We start from the raw sequence: 20,428 nt of genomic DNA, 5'->3' as shown, positions 1-20,428 counted from the left end.
CGAGCTGACAGCTCTGCACTGCTGGGCTCTCAAGCCGCTGGACTTTAATTGAACTCTGACCCCCATCAGAGGGCTCCTACCCCAGTGCGCCCATCAGATAACACCCCCACCAAAGTAAACAACCGCCCACTTGACCCCGTGTCACTTGCGCACACACTTCCCCGGGCCACACAGCAAGGTGACACTCAGGTGTCAATCTTGCTCTAATTGCTGAACAAACAGATAATTACTCTGCCAGATGCTGCGATGGATTTGGACACATGGTCAATAAGGGCCGAAAGCCTGCAAGTGCCTCCAGTAACAGTGCAATAGGCATCGATTTCAGGAAGGAAAGGAAAATGTACCCAAATCCTGAGACATAGATGTTTGAATCCACTCTAAATGCATCTACTGTACACACACACTCAATACTGATTGAAGATAACTCTGTACTGTCTAACAGAGGAGATGCCTGGCTGTTTGTTCTGGGTTAATATCTATTAAACAACAGCCTGAAGCAGCTTTTTAGTTAAGACAGATTCAGACACCCTTCTCAACACAAAGATAAATATTAACCACTCCTTCCAGCTGAGGTGTCGATTATGGACTCTCACCCTTTCCGGTGTACTAAAGAACAGTTGCCATTTTGGAATATATGATGGAACATATGGAAGGTCTCAGTGGAATTGACCTACCCTTGCTCTGCTCACAAAGCAGTCTTTTACACAGCTACTGATGCGAGGCTGAAAGAGCAGCAACTTCGATAATATCCATGTCAAATATTGCTTTGAAGGTTCAGAGCAGATGTAGGGATGCATGGTGATATTGGGAATCATATAAACAATATAGGCATCAGACAGATGTGTACATTTTGCCACTATTTTGAAGTTATATTTGATGGTGTACTTGTTGCACTCTGGAAGAGCAGCATGATGCTGGGTTCCTGTGCTAAAACCGCTGCATTTTACTGTATTTTACTGTTCTGTAGTTTTAAAACAGAAGATATATTATATTTTCATGCAGATTACAAAATCTAGCACAAGCGAGATTCAGCATGGTACACAGTCAGTTGGGAGGTGGGATTACACGGCTATTATCTTTTCTAATGGGGTTTTTAGTAGTTTTGTGGTAGCGCATTAGCTGGTTTGTAAAACTGCTGAACCAAATGGGGGACTGTTTACAACACTGATTTCCGGTCCCCGCTTGCTGCCATGCTCATTTCGTAAGGCAACGAGAAATGCAAAAACCTAGTCTGACCTTGGCTTAAGAGGTTATATTGCTCTGCGAAGCTAATAACATGATTCATTAGGATTTAGTCTTACTTTCTATTCTCTAAGTGTTTATATATCAAATATCTGCGACTGACCTCTGCCCACAATTCCCATGTCTGCAACTAATTGTTCTGCCAACATTACATAAAAAAAAGCTCAAACTGAAAACAGTTCCTATAAAAGAATGCATGTTTGGGCTGAGCTTGGACAGGTCTCTGCCTTTCATTAAGTATAAATTTGTAATATTAAAACATTACAATATCTGTTCTTCTCGGCTCAGTGATTAGATGCAAAATGCACTCCTCAGACCTCTCCGAGAACTATCTGGGCGTGATCTTAATATTCTAATGAACATGCGTGACTGACAGCCATCCATCACTGGTGAACAAAATTAATTTACGTTACCATGACAACATGCACAGCCATGAGAAAGAGAAATTGAGGATTTTAGCCCTGACTGTGATTTAACGTATCTTTAGGGTTTACTGAGGTTTTGGTTACCAGCCCATATATAGATACAAGCTGCCCTGCATGCCCCGTTGTCTCTACTGTCTAGTGTCCAGTTGTCTACCTGCTGTGCTTAGCTTTAGCTAATACTAGATGAGAGGGCGGAGCCATGTTAGTCTTGTGATCATTCCACATCGAGAGGAGAGCAACACTGGTGTAATGCAGCACACATCTATTATATTTATTATAGACTTTGAGAAAACATTAATAAGGCATACTTTGTACATTTACAGGAGGCCCTGAGGAGCCAGATTATCATAATTAGAAAGAAAACTCAGATTTAAATTCCCTAAACATCTCTGCTAGCTTGGCGCTAACAAAATAGTGAAATTCCTGTAGAAACATAACAACAGTGGTGGAACTCAGGCTACTAAAAGATCACAAAAAAATGCTAATCAAAGTAATTAATCAATTAGGCCTGGATCACACTGTATGATAACTGCTCTAAATATCTTAGGTTGAAATCTGTGGTCTTTGAATGTGTAATGTGCTGTGCTGTGTACAATGTCTGTTTCAGAGAGGTTGCAGCGAAAGCTTTGGTTGTGTAAGAAATATTAGTCCTAAATCTTAGTGTGACCACAGCAACGACCCAAGTCTAAAAACAGCTAATGAGACTTGGCTTGAAATAAAGCGTTTACAAACAGACGGCACAATGAGAAAACAAACAGAACATTGAACTCTTGAAAGAGCATTTGCAGAACCATGGCATCAAATGCTTCGTCCACGTCCTACCATCACAAACAAAAAATGGAAAGAGATAGATGGAATGGAAAGAGATAGATATGTTGTAAATATCCAACAAACTAGCGCAGTAAATAGCATTTGTAATCTGAATAACTAATTCTGGACATCTTGACCAATGCATCATTGAACAGGACTGGTCTGATTCTGTGTTTTTAGAGTAAAGTCCAACATTTTCATGCCATCAATTTTAAGAGCAATGAAAATATCAGCATGTGGAAGACTGAGATAGTCTAAGGACCAAACATGGAAACTACACAGGGCCAAAAAAAAAAAAAAAGTAATCCAACATATCCTTTAAAGGAGAATAATGCAAAAATTGGGCTTCTGGGCTACAAGTGTAATTTGTGTACTAAGCCACTCTAATATAAACACGCTTCTTACGTGCTGTTTACAAGCTAAGAGGTACAGAACTGGCATCTTCTGAAAGAAGCCCTTGAACTGACACAGGATTTTACACACACATGACTTGGATTAATTGGCATTGCGCAGTTCTGCTCGCTTCACCAAAGTTACAAGTCAGTGCATCAACATCATTTTGAGGCTGTTCTTTTAAAGGTAAAAATGCATAAATGTTGCTTCAAGTAGCTCTTTAAATGGACATGATCATGTACACAACCACTGACTTTGCTAAAGAACCCTTATACTGCTTTAAGGGAAGTTTGAGCCTATGATAATGATGCCACAGACAAACTGTAAAACGCTCCTAGAGATGTTATGACCTCCCATTCTAAATCCATAGGCATCAATATGGAGTTGGTCCCCCTTTGCAGCTTTAACAGAAGCTACAATTGCAGCTATGCAGCTACTGCCACTCTCAGCTGATGGTGGAAGATCTAGGAGAGAAAACAGTGGCATCCTATTACAGTACCACACACTGGAGTTCTGTGAGCTCTTTAAAACCACCCATTCTGAATTCAATGTGTCCCAATACTTTTGTCTATATACTGTATCAGCCCGATACTCTAGATACCCTCTAAGGAGACCCCCAAGACTAGATTTTTTTTATTGTTTGATTGTTATTTAAATGGAGGACTTGTTTTTGCTGGAGTGGTCCCCCCCCCCATTCCTATTGTACATTTTGAGAAGCAATCAAAATGGACAGAATCTGTGTTCTGAAGTTTCCAACTGAAAATACATTATTATTTGTTTGTATAGCTGCTTTTAGAGCCACGATCTTCCTTTTTAACAGAGCCAGAATTCTGTGTCTTTCCAGGCTGTCTGGATGCTACACGCTCAGGAATCTGGAGGGAATCTTGGTGCAATCTGTCATTTACAGAAAATAAATTTACACAAGAGCTTAACAGGGGGGGGGGCTCAATCTCTTCGGCCAAAGCCCGGGAGGCTGGGACACAGCGCAGTGATTCAGGGCTTTCTGATGCAAAGAGACAGTGTTATAGAGAGAGACTTTGAACTGCGCTCCCATAATCCGCTAAATTCCTAGACCAAACAGTCGCCGTGAACAGGAGACAGAGGTGGCAACTCTATTAGAACAGAGGAGAGCTTTATCTGTGCTGAATGTAAAAAGGAACACCGGCTGCCGACGGATCTACATTGAGGAGTAACGACGCTGAAACATTGGTCGGCTTGGCGATTTGAATGTGCTGCGTGGAGCACTCCCCTAATTCCACTTTCCTCGCATCAGCCCCATAAAAAAATGGGCCAGACATACAAAGGAAACAGTCTGGTTTGGAGGGAAAATGATGTTACTGCTTACAGTGATGGTTCGGTGAGGCTTATTTGAATAGCAAAGGAACGTTTAACCGCGTCCTTGGAATTAGCCCTCGTATTATTATTACCTAAGGCCGTCGTGGTGGACAAATAGGTATCTATGAGAAATGCAGATTCAAAAGTGGCTGAGGCAGAGAGGGTGCAGGAAACCGAATGCTAATTTGTAGACTCAGGAATTTCTTCGCTCAAACTCGGGCTAATTGAATCAGACACGTTGTAAGAGCCCAACAGCCAAGAAACCGCCATCACGTGCTGCCATCACCAGGAAAAAAAAACAACAAAAAACACGAAACGTGGGCGGCAGGAACATCAAGAAATCCTTGAGTAGCTCCTGGCACATGAGCTGATTTCCGGAAAATATCTGAAATATAGTTTTTGAATATCAATCGAACGGTCAAGAAAGGAGAGCGTGCTTGACTTGGGACGGCTTGTTACCGACTGTTTCAAGTGCTGATGAGGTCCAAGGGAGAATGATGGGAAAACATTACCGCATCTTTCAGCTGGATTCTAGTTTTGTGTGCTTTTTAAGACATGGAGAAGCACACACCAGATTTATCACCACCATCATCAGCTTGGAGTATATTTTGAGAATATTGCTGTGACAGAAGGCAAGGTATTTTAACATTGAAAAACATCTGTGAATTAATAAGACAGATTCTGATATCTAGTAGGGATGTAAGAACACCATTTCCCCTATGTTACTGAATTGCATTGCAGCCAATGGGGAATCTTTTATGGCCTTCAGGGTTTTCAGAGAAGACCTAATATATATTTTTTAAAGAAAATACATGTCTAATTCTTAGTACATCTTTATTCTGCAGAATTTAGCTTGTTTTTATACTCTGGATGTACTACAGTACTAGTACAGTGCATGGTTAAGGTTACTCTCCCATTGTTAAGAGGGCTTCACAAGCCAAACTTCACGAGCAGGCCTAAAACGTCAACAGAATTAGAAAAGTGACATTGACACTAAAACTAATGTCTTGATTTCCAGTGGGACAATTCCAATAGACAAATTTCATGAGAAAAAGCATCACACTGGGCCTGAACTGCTGGGTACAATGTTTTCAATATGAATTAAAAAGGTTAGCTGTTAGCATAGTACCACACTACCACTAGAAACCCATAGTAGGGTCACTTGAAAATAAGCATTAACGTAGTGGTGATTTTTGACCGCTTTGTGGCGTTTATGGCCTAAAGTGAAGGCCTAGATCTAATAGTCCAGATCTGACACTAATTGCAGCATATTGTATCGTATCACTGTCTCATGACTAGCATGTAAGCCTGTTGCTAGTGTGTTTAATGCATTTGGCAAATGATGATTAACAAACAAAAAAAAAAAATTAACATAAGGCATATATCTACATCGATTGGTAATATTAGGATTAAACAGCAAACTATAATATAGAATTTTTACATTTGTTACAGCTGTACTATGTACAAATAGCAGTATGCAATAAATATTTGAATGTTTTGTGCTATCACTTCTGATGGTGTGATTTGTGATAGTGAACTGAAGGACCCCATATTGTGATAACGATTAATAAACCATATATCGTACATCCCTAAGAAATATTTCCCAGATCAAGAAAACAGGAATTGGACTGGGTAGACCGTGGCTTTAAAAAAAGAAAAAAAAATGTTCAAGACATGGACTATAAGGGAGACGAAGAAAGAAATATACACACACACACACACACACACACACACACACACACACACACACACACACACACACACACACACACACTGAGTCAGTGAGACAGAAAGAGAGACGGTTCCTTGCGCCTGGGAGCGGGGTGCGGGGTGCAGCCGGTAGGATCCTGACCCCGAGGCGGTGGAGGCCGGTTAGGCAGGCGGCCCGAGCGCAGAAGATAATTGAGCGCTTGCACTGTTTGGCAGGAGCACCAGAGAACCCCGAGCGGCGGATCGTGACGAACGCTGCTGCTTTACAAATCAAGAAGCAGCGAGGGCGGACGCGAGGCCCGGGCGGCGCTCCACACTCCTTCAGCCAAACAAATGAACTTTTAATAAGAACATCAGCAGCTAACAGGGAGAGGAGAGGCAGCCGCGACCTCTCAGCCGCCGCGCCGCCGTACTTCTGCAGAGACTAAATTGAGCACACCTAAGGGAGTGTATGATACAGCTGTGTGTGCGCAAGTGTCTGTGTGTGTGCGCGCATGTGGTGAGAGGCCAGAATTTTCGTCTGAATGACTGAATGTATGAACAGACAGGTATTACAGGTGTAGAAACAATGTAATGTATTAATGTAGAGCAAAAACACAGGGGAAAAAGAAAGAAAAAAAAGAGGGGAAAAAAAACTAATTCAAGAGCAAACCTCCAGGTTCTTTCAAAGCTTAAAAAAAATAGAAAAATTTTAGATAAATGCTCCACAAATTTCTTTTACAATCCAAGACTAGTTCAAAAACTAAATTCCAGACAGTTTGAGTAACTAGGTATTCCAATGCTAACAAAAGTAAATGTCTAAAATAAGTATTGATAAACTGTAGATAAATTCTAGACACAGTCCAGAAAAACTGTTTCCTATTTCCCATTTTTAATCTTTTTTATATTATTTTTTCCAAAATCTACAAATACAATCCCCCTCCCTGTAGCATATATTAATACAGTTCATGATTAAAAAGGGTAAGCAGCAGTGAAGCAAATTGTGAGACAACACACTGGGAGCAAATTCTAGAAATATTCAGGAAATATTTAAAAAGTATTCAGGAAAAAGTCAAGAAATGTCAAGGCTATATATTTCATTTTTGTATGTTTTTTGCTACATTAGTATTGCATGCACTACCTTTTTCAAAATATATGTAATGTTTTTAAGTAAATAGGCTAAAATCACAGCACTGATGCAAACTTGTGATTTTTTTTTTATTAATTCTTTTTTTTTAATATAGGCATTTTATTGTTTATTTAACAGATTTTTCCCAGTCTATAAATCTAATTGGCTTTCAAAAATATTTAAACCCACCCCCTACCAGGACAAAAAAATAAACAGGCTAATATCACATTAAATTGTGTGACAAGTTTTTTCTTGAGAGTAAACTCTAAGTCCTACAAAAAGGAAAACGACAGAGTGAAAGATGGTGTTGTTGAGCAACGAAAATAAGCCGCTATAAGAGGACTGTCTCTCTCGCCCTTTGTACCTCTCTTTCTCTCTCTTTGTCTGGTTTAAATCAATCTTGACAGATTAACATGCAAAGCAGCATCAAATTAATTTCTGCTACACAAATATAAGATCAGGCTCAGATCAGCCCAAACGTCTCTCTCCTAAACAGAGTAATGCTCTTATGGGCTCAAAGAGGCACCGTCAATAAGAGCTGTGGGGCTGGGAGTGGTGGAGGGGTGCAGGGAGAGAGAGAGAGAGCGAGAGAGGGGGCGAGGGTGTGAGGGGCTGAAGTGGGCGATCTATAATAAGCCAGAGCTCAAGTCTGTGAGCTTTGCAGCAGCCAGTCTAATGCATTCCTCCAAAGTTAATCTCATTTTGAAAGCACATCCACTGAGCGGCTCAGAGGGCGGCCTCGGCCAAGGAACCGAAAACGCATTAGAAAAATTCCCAATAACGCCCACAAAAGGGAGACGGAGGGAGGAAAAAAAGGCCCACAATTAGCAATTAGACGCCGACAATGGGCGAGTTTCGCTGCAAGAGCAACGTATCAAACGCTCCCGTTTCAGCCAGGCAGCCACTCTCCTTGTCTCTTGGCTGTAGAGGAGAAAAAAATAAATAAATTGCTGTTTTAATCCTCATTGGCTCCGTGGGACCATCACAGCTGCCCAATCTGACCTCTCTGGCTTAACATTCACACTGAGCATTTCTACACTAGTGGACAAGACAGGGTCTGTCTTCTTTAACATAGAAGGTGCAGTCACTTCACTCATTCACGCAATCCAAATATTAATAGTGCAAAGATAAACTCCTTAAAGTGAAATTTCACAATATTGTTTTTAACACATAATTAAATGGCCAAGATGTAAATAAAGTCATTCAGAGTGGTTTGATGTGAAATGGTCCATTCTGGAGAAACCTAGAGTCAGAAATGTTCTGTGTCGCAGTGATGGTGATGGTAACCAGACGTCTAATAAGTTTAATACCTCCAAAAGCCAAATCACATTAAAAGTATTACACAAAATAGATATGGAGGCACTGCGTGATGTCAGAGGTTCTAGCCTAAAATGTAAAGTAAAATGTAAGGCAAAATTATTCCTAAAGAAAACAATGTTTTACCACCATTTTATCAACATTAACATTACATTAAAAAGACACATTACTACTGTACTAAAATCGAGTCTGCAAGTTTCTCTACAACATCCATATCAAAACCTTGTTTACATCTCAGCAATATATCCCTCTTCATATACCCCCTGTTTTCACATTATACCCATTTCTCTTTTTTAAATCATGGCAGGACCCCTTTAAAAGGTGTGGGAAACAGGCATCCATTCCCCCATCTAATGTCACCAGCTCCGGGAATGAGCAGGTTTACAGCATTTTTTCATAGTCATTTTTTCTCTGCTACTCCATCAAACTTCTGGGAGGGCATGTTCTCTAGCACAGCATGTAATCTAGCATGAAGGCGCAAATTTGTACATTTCGCGGAGGTGTAATGCACCGTGTAAGTCCCGTGGATCAGAATTCAAGCAGCATGTCAAAACCCTCAAGCTCTTTCCCCTCACAGGCTCTTGACATGTGACCATGGAAACATAGCTGAGCCATGAGCAGATTTCACTCTTGTTTTATGAAAACATAATGCTGCAGGGATCAGGGTTGGTTCAGGTCCGGAGAGAACCCTTTACGAAATGTAAACAGGCTGGTTTTGGTCTAAAAAAAAAGAAAACATAAAAAAAGTTGAGTGTGTCTTTGCTAGGGCTGAAACGAAGTATCATTTCTACTATAATGAATAAATAAATAATCCATGTACTATTATTATAGAAATTTATTAAATATATAAATACTATAAATTTACTAAATCAAACTGCTATCATTTTGTCACAGCTCCGTCATCCTTCAAAGGTTCATCTGTGTGACAATTACTTCTTATGTAATTAAGTGAAATAATAGAGACCACATCGTTGCCCCCTACATTTCCTGTGGTGTACTGCAGTCTGTCATTTAGCGATTTAACACTACAGAACTTTAGGATGCTTCTGGTTTTAAGTAAACAGAAAAAAGCAGGGGTGTATAACAATATTTATATATCGAAGTATCGCAATATTATATTTATAATAAAACTGAATAATAATTTAAGTTTACTTTCTCAAAAACAAAATACTGATTTTTATCCACAATTTATTGGAGGCATTATTTTTTATCAACAGTACAAATTGGAGGCAGATTTATTAAGTTTATTAAGTCTTACTTACTGTCTTACTTACGGTATCGCAACATAATCGAATCGTCACCCCTGTTTTGTGACACATATCGCATCTCTAGGTTCCCCCTAACACAGAGCCCTACTAAAAACACTGCCAACTGTGTACAGTGTGTTTGGGAGGCAGTGGGGTTGTCCTGCCGTCCTGCTGACCAGCGAAAGAGCAGCAGGCGGGCCTCCTGAAGGGCAGGGGGTCTCTGGAAACCTCTCCTGCCAGCAGAGGATCATTGTAGTGCTACTGATTACAACCCGCTCACCACAAAGAAACACAAAGGGCTGAAAGAGAGAGAACTGTGAACAGGAGAGAGGCAGAGCATTCACTGCAGAGAGCTCTTTCTGCATGTGTGTGTGTGTGTGTGTGTCTGTGTGAGAACGCAGATCACAGGCTGCTGAGCCTAAAGGGTCACTTACCCAAAGACTGAAGTGTGGGGGGTGGGGGTCAGAGAACACACGGCCACCATCAGAGAGAAGGATGGACACACACACACACACACACACACACACACACACACACACACACACACACACACACACACACACACACACACACACACACACACACACACACAGAGAGAGAGAGACAAAAGCAGGATTTGGCCAGCTAGGTCCCTACCCTACCACCCTGTAGTGAAAGACTAAAACTGCCTTTAGTCCTTCACCTCATTTCCAAAAGGGCCTGATGAAGATGTTCTCCAGCAGAGTGTCTGCAGTCAGAAGGGACAGAACAGGTCATGGCCCCTCCACAGATAACACACCATCTTAAACTATCACTTAGGAACACTAGGGGCTGCAAGGACCGCCAGTGTGGCAACTGACTTTTCTCATTGCTGTGCATCTTGTAACTTTTTATCTTGTAACGCTATAAAATATTGATACAATTTAAAGAGCCACTGGTGCTATAAAATGACGCATTATACAGTACTGTGCAAGCACACCTTTAAGGCACCTGTGAAATTAGATTTAAAAAGCTCTGTATCTGGGCAGTACCTGTGTGTTCACTCAGTAAAATGATTAGTGGAATTAATACAAACAAAATTCAAATAAAAAGTAGCGATTCTGCATCACTGTGTTCATTAAAACACGCTTACAAAGCTCTTCTAATGGGAGTATTATTTACAGTAATAATTCAACACCTGGACTGGTAAATCAGTGCATAAGGACATCAAATCAGGTGAGCTGGTGATGGAATCGAGCATACACCTGCACTGGCTGGAGACATCCAGGAGAAATCTGGAACTTGTACCTTAAACTCACTCACAAGATATCGACCACTTTCATCAGAATGAGAAATTCTTGTACTTTTTACTGTATTAATGCTCACCTGATCACCTTGTTTCTACTGTGACATGCAGTTTTTCAAAGCAAACACTCCCTTATTACTGAGATAAAGGGGTTTAAATGATAATGTGTTTAGGGTCTTCTGCACAGAACTGTTTTAACTTTATAAACCATTAGAGAGGGGTTAACATGTTAACACTGACATCAACAGCAACTAGCCTTATTAGTCTCAGACTTGTGTATTTGTGGGGTGTTAAGCTAGCCACCACCATAGTGATACAGAGTTGATTTCTGATTGGCTATATGCAAACCTGTGAGTGTGTGCACACACGCTTCCACAAACTGTGTTTAATCGGTCAGATAGGAAAATGTTTTGCCTTCATTCCAAGAGTTTGGGGCGCAACCAACAACCACCTGCTTTGACAGGGCTGTGTTATTGCAAGAGCAATACAATATAAGATAAGATACAATATACATGGGCCACAGTGTGATATACGGTGATGCATTAAATTTGAAGAAAAATTTGCATGTAAAAAAACAAAACAAAAAAACAACAACAAAAAAACAACAACAACAAAAAAAACCCAAAAAACAAAACAAAAAACAACACATTCATAAAGATCTGAGTAAAAGAAACGTCTACTTTTTATCCAATCAGAAAAGTGGGATCTGAAGACATTACAACACTACTCTCTAGTGGTCAAGGTTTAAACACAACACTAAATAAACCTCTGCCACCAATTTTTGCATCTAAACTATTCATAAAAATATCAATACTGTGTTTTTGAGAATCGATACAGTATTGCAAAACATATAATAAAGGCGCTTGATCAACACACTAAACAACATACCACAACCCAGGGTGGACCTTTCAGATTTTGTTATGGCCAGTGTAGGCAGGTGTTCACTGCTTTAGCTGGAAAAATTCAACACAACTCACAGAAGTGTGATTAGTGATTAGACCAGCAGACAGACATCATGTTTTTTGGTGGTCAGAGCATCTGAGGCAGAGACTAAACGCAGGCAGAAAGCAGTGGCCTTTTCTTTAGGGTGAAAATGATCACAAAATCACGCTTTTCAAAATGATATTTGATGAATTAATGAGATATAGCCATGTACTGCTGACAGTCAGACCACAGCGTTTGTGTTTTCCGTGTTCCAGCACCATCTACACAACACGCAAACGCTTGCACTTGGTTTCTCTGCATGCGTTGCAGTAGAAAAAAAAAATTTCTTGGCCATATCTTATGTGTTGAAAGCTACCAAATGTTCTGCTGACAGTCAGAAGTGTGGCTTGTGAGACTGAAGCAGTATAAAAACACACAGGCCTATTAAACACGAAACACCACAATCAGCACCTAGAACACAAACTGCACACCAACAAAGCTCCAGACTGAAGCCACTGCAGTCACTGACTTCTGACTGAGAGCAAATCACAGGAAAAGGGCACGTTATAGCCGAATGCTGGCACCAATGTGCATCCTTAAAAGTGGATTTTCTCCAATTAGCATAAGCATATTAGTATTGATCAGTGACTGGCATAAATGTGATGATCAATACAAGAGCTCTAATCTGGAAATGTGATTAATTGGAATAATCCTGTTTTCAGAAGAGGAGCACAAATTATCATTTTCAAACAGCGCCTTGAAGCTGATCAATCAGAATTGTCCTCCATTACTGAATCAAGCAGGTCTCTCACACACACACACACACACACACACACACACACACACACACACACACACATCATAGCTTACTTATCAGATATTCCTTATTCAGCAGTATTTAAGGTAATAAGAAAACAAACAGCACCCAAACCTAAAACCATTTAAAAGCTTAAGCTCCAGATCAGGGAATGTTCCTCAATGAAACCATGCATGGGGGAAAAAAAACTATATATAATTTTCCCCCATGCATGGTTTCAATGAGGAACATCCCCGCAATATTATGAGGAACAGTCAGTGAGGAACATTCCCTATATATTATAATTATATAAATGTTTATATAATGTCTGTTTTTAGTTTTCTCCATGATTTGAACCCTATATCTGCTCTGTGTACTCTGTCAATATTTCAGGATGACCAGAATATATTGTCCTTTTCCTGTAAAGTCGCCATTTTGGAGATGAATAGTGAATATAAGATTGTATTACAAAACATTTTTGAACATTTCTATTGCTCCATTCATTAAATTCTGTACATAACATCTGCCTTAAAAACAAGTTGTTGGGTTTTTTTGTGTGACAGCAAAAATATAACACACAAGTCAGTTCAGCCTGGATGAGGCAGAATAGAGGAAAGCCAATCAGAACAGAGATCATTTACATTTTAGTCTTAATAGTAAAACAACAGCAAAAAAGGTTTAAGAGTCTGTTTAACTGGTCTTCTGTTTGACAAGCACACAATAATGCACTTCAGGGAAGAATCATTTACATTGGGCTAATTTACTTCAGGCTACTTTTCATACTACAGGGTCTTTTTTTTCCATTTAAGAGCATCATTAGTTCTTCAGTTTTCTTAAACATCAGCTGGCATCTGATGTAGAGTTGCAGTCAAGACAGAAACCAGACCGCCTGGTGTTTGAGTCAAGATTTGCCACGGTCACACAAAAACCTTGCATCTCTAAAATCTATATTAAAACTGAATATGAGATATGTAGAGAGTTCCAAAATGCAGCGTCCACTCTTCAGTCTACATGGTCTGCAAATGGAAATTAAACTACTACTACAAACAGCCCAGTGATTTCACATATTCTTATTTATCAGCATATTCAGTCTACAGCAGTTCTACTCTACTTATTAAGGCAGACTGCTTTACGAATGAGGCATATCACAGAGCAGACAAAATAAAAGGCTGAAAACATAAAATACCACATCCTTTAGGATACTTAAATAATAATAATAATAATAATAATAATAATAATAATAATAATAATAAATGAAAAGGAATGTGAACAGTATGCAGAGTGGTAGATGCTTCTGGTTTAACCCCTCAGACCCTGTAGCCCATACGTCTTTACTTAACTACATTAGTGTCTTAACATCCGTTTTATAGGCCTAAAATAGAACCTGGTGGGACTCTACGAGATATGCTAAACCAAACAATTCCCAAATAATTCCCAATAGTTTCTGCATCAGGGTTAATGACTGAATAAGAAACCTTGGGTTCAAGGGGGTAAAATGCATGTCTCTGTACACAGCTGTGTTCTCAAGGGGGTAATTTATATATATATATATATATATATATATATATATATATATATATATATATATATATATATATATATATATTACAAATCATAAAAAAAATCTAAAGTAAAAGATGTCCTGCACTCAAGTGGCCTCGAGAGAAAGTTGGGAGTCCTCCTTAACTAGAGGCTGAGTCAAAATGACGTCGAGACTGAGACTGAGAGAGTTAAGTGCTACCAAACTGGTTTGACGTTAGGAAAAGTACTAAAACGTGTAAGAAAGGGGAAGAAAAACAGCATTTTATTAAGAGTGCTATAAATCGCAAAGCCACAAAACTGTCAGAAACGGTGTCTACACAAGAAAAGTTCTTCACTTTAATGCTAATGAAAGATTTAATCCCAGTCATTACGGACCATTTCTTTTGGCCCATTTGTCATAAAAAGTTTATATAACACAGAAGCCAGCTGGTATTTTTGACAGAGTATTAAAATGAAATTGTAGTAATGTAGGAAAGGGAGACTTTGATAGGAGCGTACTGAAAAATTGGTGCATACTTAACATTCAGATATTTTATATAGAGTATATGTGTGTGTGTGTGTGTGTGTGTGTGTGTGTGAGAGAGAGAGAGAGAGAGAGAGACCTTCTCCTCTGTGCCTGACCCCGGCCTCCGCTCTATTCCTCCGCTCGGCGGACATGTAAACTCTTATTCCTGCGCTCGGTGCCAGATGGTCCAAGAATATGAAATAAGGGCTCATAGCATCTGCTTACAATTTTAGATAATTGGCCCTAGAGCATGCGAGGTCAATTGGACCACTTTTGCTTTATGTACAAACCTGCTGCTTTAGTAACTGCGATCCCCTCCCTCCCCCCAGCACTCGCACTTCTAACACAGCATCGGTGTTTTTCACAGGAAACAGAGTCTAATTCTGCGCGGTGTCCGTTTGGATTTGGGATTCGCTGTTAAAACAAGCGCTGATTGCAGCTACGAAGGTCCACAGCGGTGCCTCAGTCTGCGGCAGTGCGTGTGTGTTAATTACTCTCGCTGAGGAGGACGAGGAGGAGGAGGAGGAAGGTGTTTGACTGGCCTGCTTATGCTTCCACTTCCACCACTAAAACACACGCAGCCGGCACAGCAAGCGCGCCGTGCGAGGAGCTCGTATAAACCTGCGCTGCTTTAAAAGCCAAGACCTGAATCATTTGCAGAGGAAATAAACCATTATGTGGCGTCATGTGATTATAATATAGCATATCTGCAGCAGGAGGAGAATTACAACTGGAGTCCGATGACTGGCGTTAAAACTCAATCCAGTGGATGGAAAAACATTTTCTTTACAGTACGGTCGCTCTGGAAGAAACTGAATATATGAGAGAGAGACAGAGAAAGGGAGAGAGAGAGAGCGAGAGAGAGAGCGAGAGAGAGAGATACACACTGATGCAGGTAGAGAGCTTTAGGCATAAGTATCAAATTTGCAAGCGCAGGAAAAGTATCATTAAACTGGTACGCATCAACCAGTATGGGTGAGCCTGTAATTCTCATCATATACAGGTGGAACACAAACACCTCCTACAGTTAAGCACCACAAGCAAATAAGCTGGACATAACCATCCAGCGCTGTGTGCCCCCACTTGCCCAGCACCAATGTCATTCAATATTAGTCTGCAATCGGAATAAAGGCAGCTCAATCAAGCAGCCTGATTATAAAATAAGGAATACATTCACTTCTGGAATAAATTACACTACTGTTCAAAAGCATGGAATCACTTTCCATATTAACAATATTTGCTATTTTATATACAATAATACCTTAAACCTTATTATTTTCTACTCAATATTTTTTTTTATATTTGACAGGAATTTGTTACACAATTTAAAAATACACTAATGATCTATTTACATTATTATTGTTGTTTTTATGTGTTATTATTAAGTTATGTGCCTTGAGATTTGATCTCCACTTGAGAAAACAAAATCTGGATATTAACTTAAACTTAACTTAAAATTTAACTCGTTTGGTTAGAATTGACTTAATATTACACAGTTTGTCTCAGTTCATTTTGAATAATCTGGAGATATTAATAATTTCCTATTTATTTACAGCCTTCAAGGATCCTACGAATGATCTGTAATCTGTCTGTAAAGTTATAGAACACTATTATACTAGAATATTTAGTGGTTAGTGCTTATATGTGTGTAATATTATAATTATATAATAGATAATTAGATTAGATAATAAATATCTAATATATTTATTATGTTTTCATTTTTTACCAATACAATATTTTGGCCAGACAAACAATTATATTTTTATATAATCATTACATTTCCAACATTAATGCAGCTGAATCATTTTTATACCCCTAAAAGAACCATTAAGCATTAGCTTGTGTGTGAGTTAGAGTGGGCAGAGGCAGGGGTGTGTACTGTGGCCTGTAAGGAGGTGTCCTGGCCCTTTGCTCTGAGGGCCATTGGGATGCCGGCCCAGTTGTGACCTTGTGAGAACGCTGGCCTGTCTCTCAGACTGCCTATTATTAGTCTGTGCTGGTCAAACAAAGCACTAATACTCTGGCCAAACACACTGCACCCCCCACACATCTCTCTCTCACACACACACCCCTACCTCACACCGTGCCCCCACACTCACACAGCTTCCCCCTTTCAGCTCAGTCGTCAATATAAGTGTCTTCACCCGCAGCACACAGCTCACCCAGTGCTACACACCCAAACCAGATCCTGCAGCGCTTTATTACTCTGCCCACTATAGACCCCTATTTATCCCCTTAGAGTCGGAAGGAGAGAGGGAGAGCAAGAGAGAGACAGAGATGAAGATATCAAGCCAAGAGGAGACTGTTGTGTTGTTTCTTCAAGATTTTAGCTGCTAAAATGTACAAAAAAATTTCAAAAAATGTAATAAAATAAAAGAAATATATACTGAAACTCATCAACTCTTCAGACTGAAGGACAAGATTATTACAGCAGGTCCCCCAAAGAACACATTCATTCAATATGAACCTGATATCTGTGTTTTTGACCAAATGCTTTTAGTGGAAAGCAGCAAAGCGGCTTTTCCTACAGTCACACACTGCATGTTTCAGGAACTGATCCCTTACAGAGTGGTGTGTGAGGACATGGACATAGTACACTACATACACAACGGAGCTGCTACAGCCAAACACATTTTAGAATGGCTGCCATTTGTCTTGTTAAACCAATACACACTCTGACCACACGCACAGGAAAAAGCTTCAGATCTATAACTGCACTTTCTGACAACTTGGTAGTGATTAGTCTTGGCCATATAGTTTAAATCTTTATTTTAAACCTGTTGGCATTGAAAAATCTGTGAACTCCAGACACGTTATAGATTTGTTCAGGTCCAGCAGCAGCTCACCTGATTTACTTTAATGAGGACTGATAAACTATAAACTAGGGGTTGGATGGGAACTGTGAATACTGGAAGGTTTTGGAGAGGAGAGGCTAACACAATAGATGGTCACAATGAATAGTGACAAATAGATAATCACTATATAATAAATAAGTTGATTTACAAATAAAATTTTTAGATACTTTTGAACACTGTATGTCATTTTATTTATATTTTATGTTAATGCATTCTCAGTCAAACGGCATAAACCAGCAATTTCCCACTTGATTAAGTTTTTTTTTACTAGTATATCATCACTGTCACACAAAAACCTTGTTTAAAAATTTATGGCATTTTACACATTGCCATATTTGGAATATAACAGTTGTTTTATTTTTTTTTTAATTATATGACGAATGGACCGAAAGCAATGCTCAAAACTAAATATATATATGTGTGTGTGTGTGTGTGTGTATATATATATATATATATATAGATATATATATATATATATATATATCTATATATATATATATATCTATATATATATATATATCTATATATATATATATATATATATATATATATATATATATATATATACACACACACACACACACACACACACACACACACACACACACACACACATATATATATATAGTTTTGAGCATTGCTTTCGGTCCACACATATACATACATATACATATACACACACACATATATATATATATATATATATATATATATATATATATATATATATATATATATATATATATATATATATATATATACACACACATATATATACACACACATATATATACACACACACACACACACACACACACACACATATACACACATTAAGATCTGTGTTCTCGAGGTTGGCTTAATTATGCAAATATATTGTACATATTCAATACATCTTCCAGTCCTTGTAGTAAAGGGGCCTTGAACTTGATTTAGAAGAGCTAATTTCCACTCCCTTTCTTTTTCTCTGTCTGTGAAACACTACAAAACCAGATACAGAGCTCGGTACAACACAAAGGTACGGCCACCTATGCGAGACTCTTAGGAGTAGAATAATACTACTTAATCAGACTGTAACAGGGGACATCTGGAAATTACTCTCATAATCAAGCGAGGGGGAAATCAAACTGTAGTCCCCCCCCCAGCGCTCGGCTTTTTTTTCCCTCCTCGTTACCTCCTACAACCCTAATGACAACACTGTCACTTCCAATCACTTCAGCTGCGCTCCACGATCCATTTTTCAAACTTTATGACAGCTCTAATGGCTCCCACCTGTGCCTGCGATCCCGCCTGTTGACTGGCGAGTTCCCGGTGTGAAGGGGAGCCGCAGACAAAGAGCTCCATTAGGCGCGGCCGGCCCTACTGCGCTGAGCTCACTCATGCATTAAATTAGTTCCAGCTCGGATCTCTGATCGACTGCCCCCCACCCCAAACCACCACACCACAGAGACAGAGACCTCTGTCACTGCCACAGTCACCACTGGTGCCACATACTTCCGACCAACTACTTCATGTCCTTGTTACATCAGGCTGAGCAGAGTATGGCCGCTAATCTATGACAAGTTACGCCATGACAAGCTAAGCTAGGTTCCAGGTGATATTAAAGACGCCAAAGAATGCACCTACCAATTACTTTAAGTTGTTCCTTGACGAGTAATTAGTATGTATGTGGTGAAAAATGCTCAGACGTGATACTAAAACAATAATTAAATAGCTCTACTTTGATAGGCTGGTTCATGGCACCGTGGCGGCTCACAGGAGCCACACAACAGCATATGATGGCATAGGTTTAGTTTTACTTTAGTTTTATAGGTTTAGTTTTAGCATTGCCACTACTCTGCTTTTTTGAGTCTTACAGGAGGGGGGGATTGGGGGTGTTTAGCTCCAGTTTGGTTCTGCTGAGGTAGACCACATTCCCATAATTCAGAGAGTCTGGAGGCGATAAGCTAAGATAAGTATCAACAACTCGACTCCACTGAAGTCGCAGTCACGTTTTACCGCTTCACCAGCTTTGATTACAGCTTTTACTAGTGGGCTGGGTTTATGTACATTTTAGGGGTGTAATGGTAAGCAACAGCTTGGCCAGAAATCGAACGGCCAAGTTTTCTGAGCCCAAATGTAGTCACTCTTTTCTTTTGGACTTGGATTTTCCAGTTTAACATAGGCTAATGGTAGCTTATGTAGAGCAATTAGCATCCCGCAGCAATCGTAGCACGTGTCTTTCATCACACATTTGCTTTAAACTGCATCCAGATATGAAGTAATCACAGATATTATCTCAAGTATTATCTTATTTGCTTCCGGACACTGTAACTTTTAGAAATGAACAAAAATAAACTCAAGGTTTAGGTTTTAAGATGACTTCTACTACTATTCCTAACTATGCAACATACTTTTGTTCATGTTTAAAAGAACTGTGTGTCATACATGGCCACAAACCACATGAACTCAAGTCTACTTGAGATAACTTCACAATGTGACACTGTTTAAGGGAACTGCTTGATGTTTTCGGTTTTCGTCTTACCCACGTCTCCAGTACACCTACTTGTAAGGTTCAGTACATTGGCCTTTTAGGCCCACTGCAGAGCTAACTAGGCCAACCTTGGACCCCAAACATACCTTGGCCGATCAACTGTGCTTCTACCTACCCTTCCAGCAGGTCCATGGTGGTTGGTGTTACGTCAGTGTACAGCAGGGTGCGGCCCAGCCGCCGGCTCTGCAGGTGCTGGCTGTACGTCTGCATGCTGAAGTGTTCAGAGAGGTGTTCCGGGGGCTCAGTGTGCAGAGCCAGCTCTCCCTCAGCCAGTCCAGAAGGTTCCTCTCTGCCCCACGCCACTCTCAGCCGGGTCTTCAGAGAGCGCAGTACACCCTCACCATCCACCTGCCCCCGCAACCATCGCACAAACGCGTTCTTCAGATCCTGTGAAGGGAACGGAGAAAACATGTGGCAAATGA

At 39.8% G+C, this 20,428-nt stretch overlaps 1 protein-coding gene across 3 annotated transcripts in view; it reads right to left on the bottom strand.

The window, feature by feature from the left end:
• hlcs (holocarboxylase synthetase (biotin-(proprionyl-CoA-carboxylase (ATP-hydrolysing)) ligase)) overlaps nt 1–20,428 on the bottom strand; it is a 45,923-nt gene that overhangs the window by 7,777 nt on the left and 17,718 nt on the right. For all 3 annotated transcript variants that reach the window (XM_072659689.1, XM_072659690.1, XM_072659691.1), the window contains one exon: nt 20,122–20,393. In XM_072659689.1, the coding sequence (XP_072515790.1) occupies nt 20,122–20,393 (272 nt within the window). The remainder of the gene's footprint in view (nt 1–20,121; nt 20,394–20,428) is intronic.

The sequence above is a fragment of the Salminus brasiliensis genome, chromosome 16, assembly GCF_030463535.1.
Source record: "Salminus brasiliensis chromosome 16, fSalBra1.hap2, whole genome shotgun sequence".
In the NCBI taxonomy this organism is placed as follows: domain Eukaryota; kingdom Metazoa; phylum Chordata; class Actinopteri; order Characiformes; family Bryconidae; genus Salminus; species Salminus brasiliensis.
The sequence above is the reverse complement of the archived record's forward strand: the minus strand, read 5'-3'. Positions and strand labels throughout refer to the sequence as shown.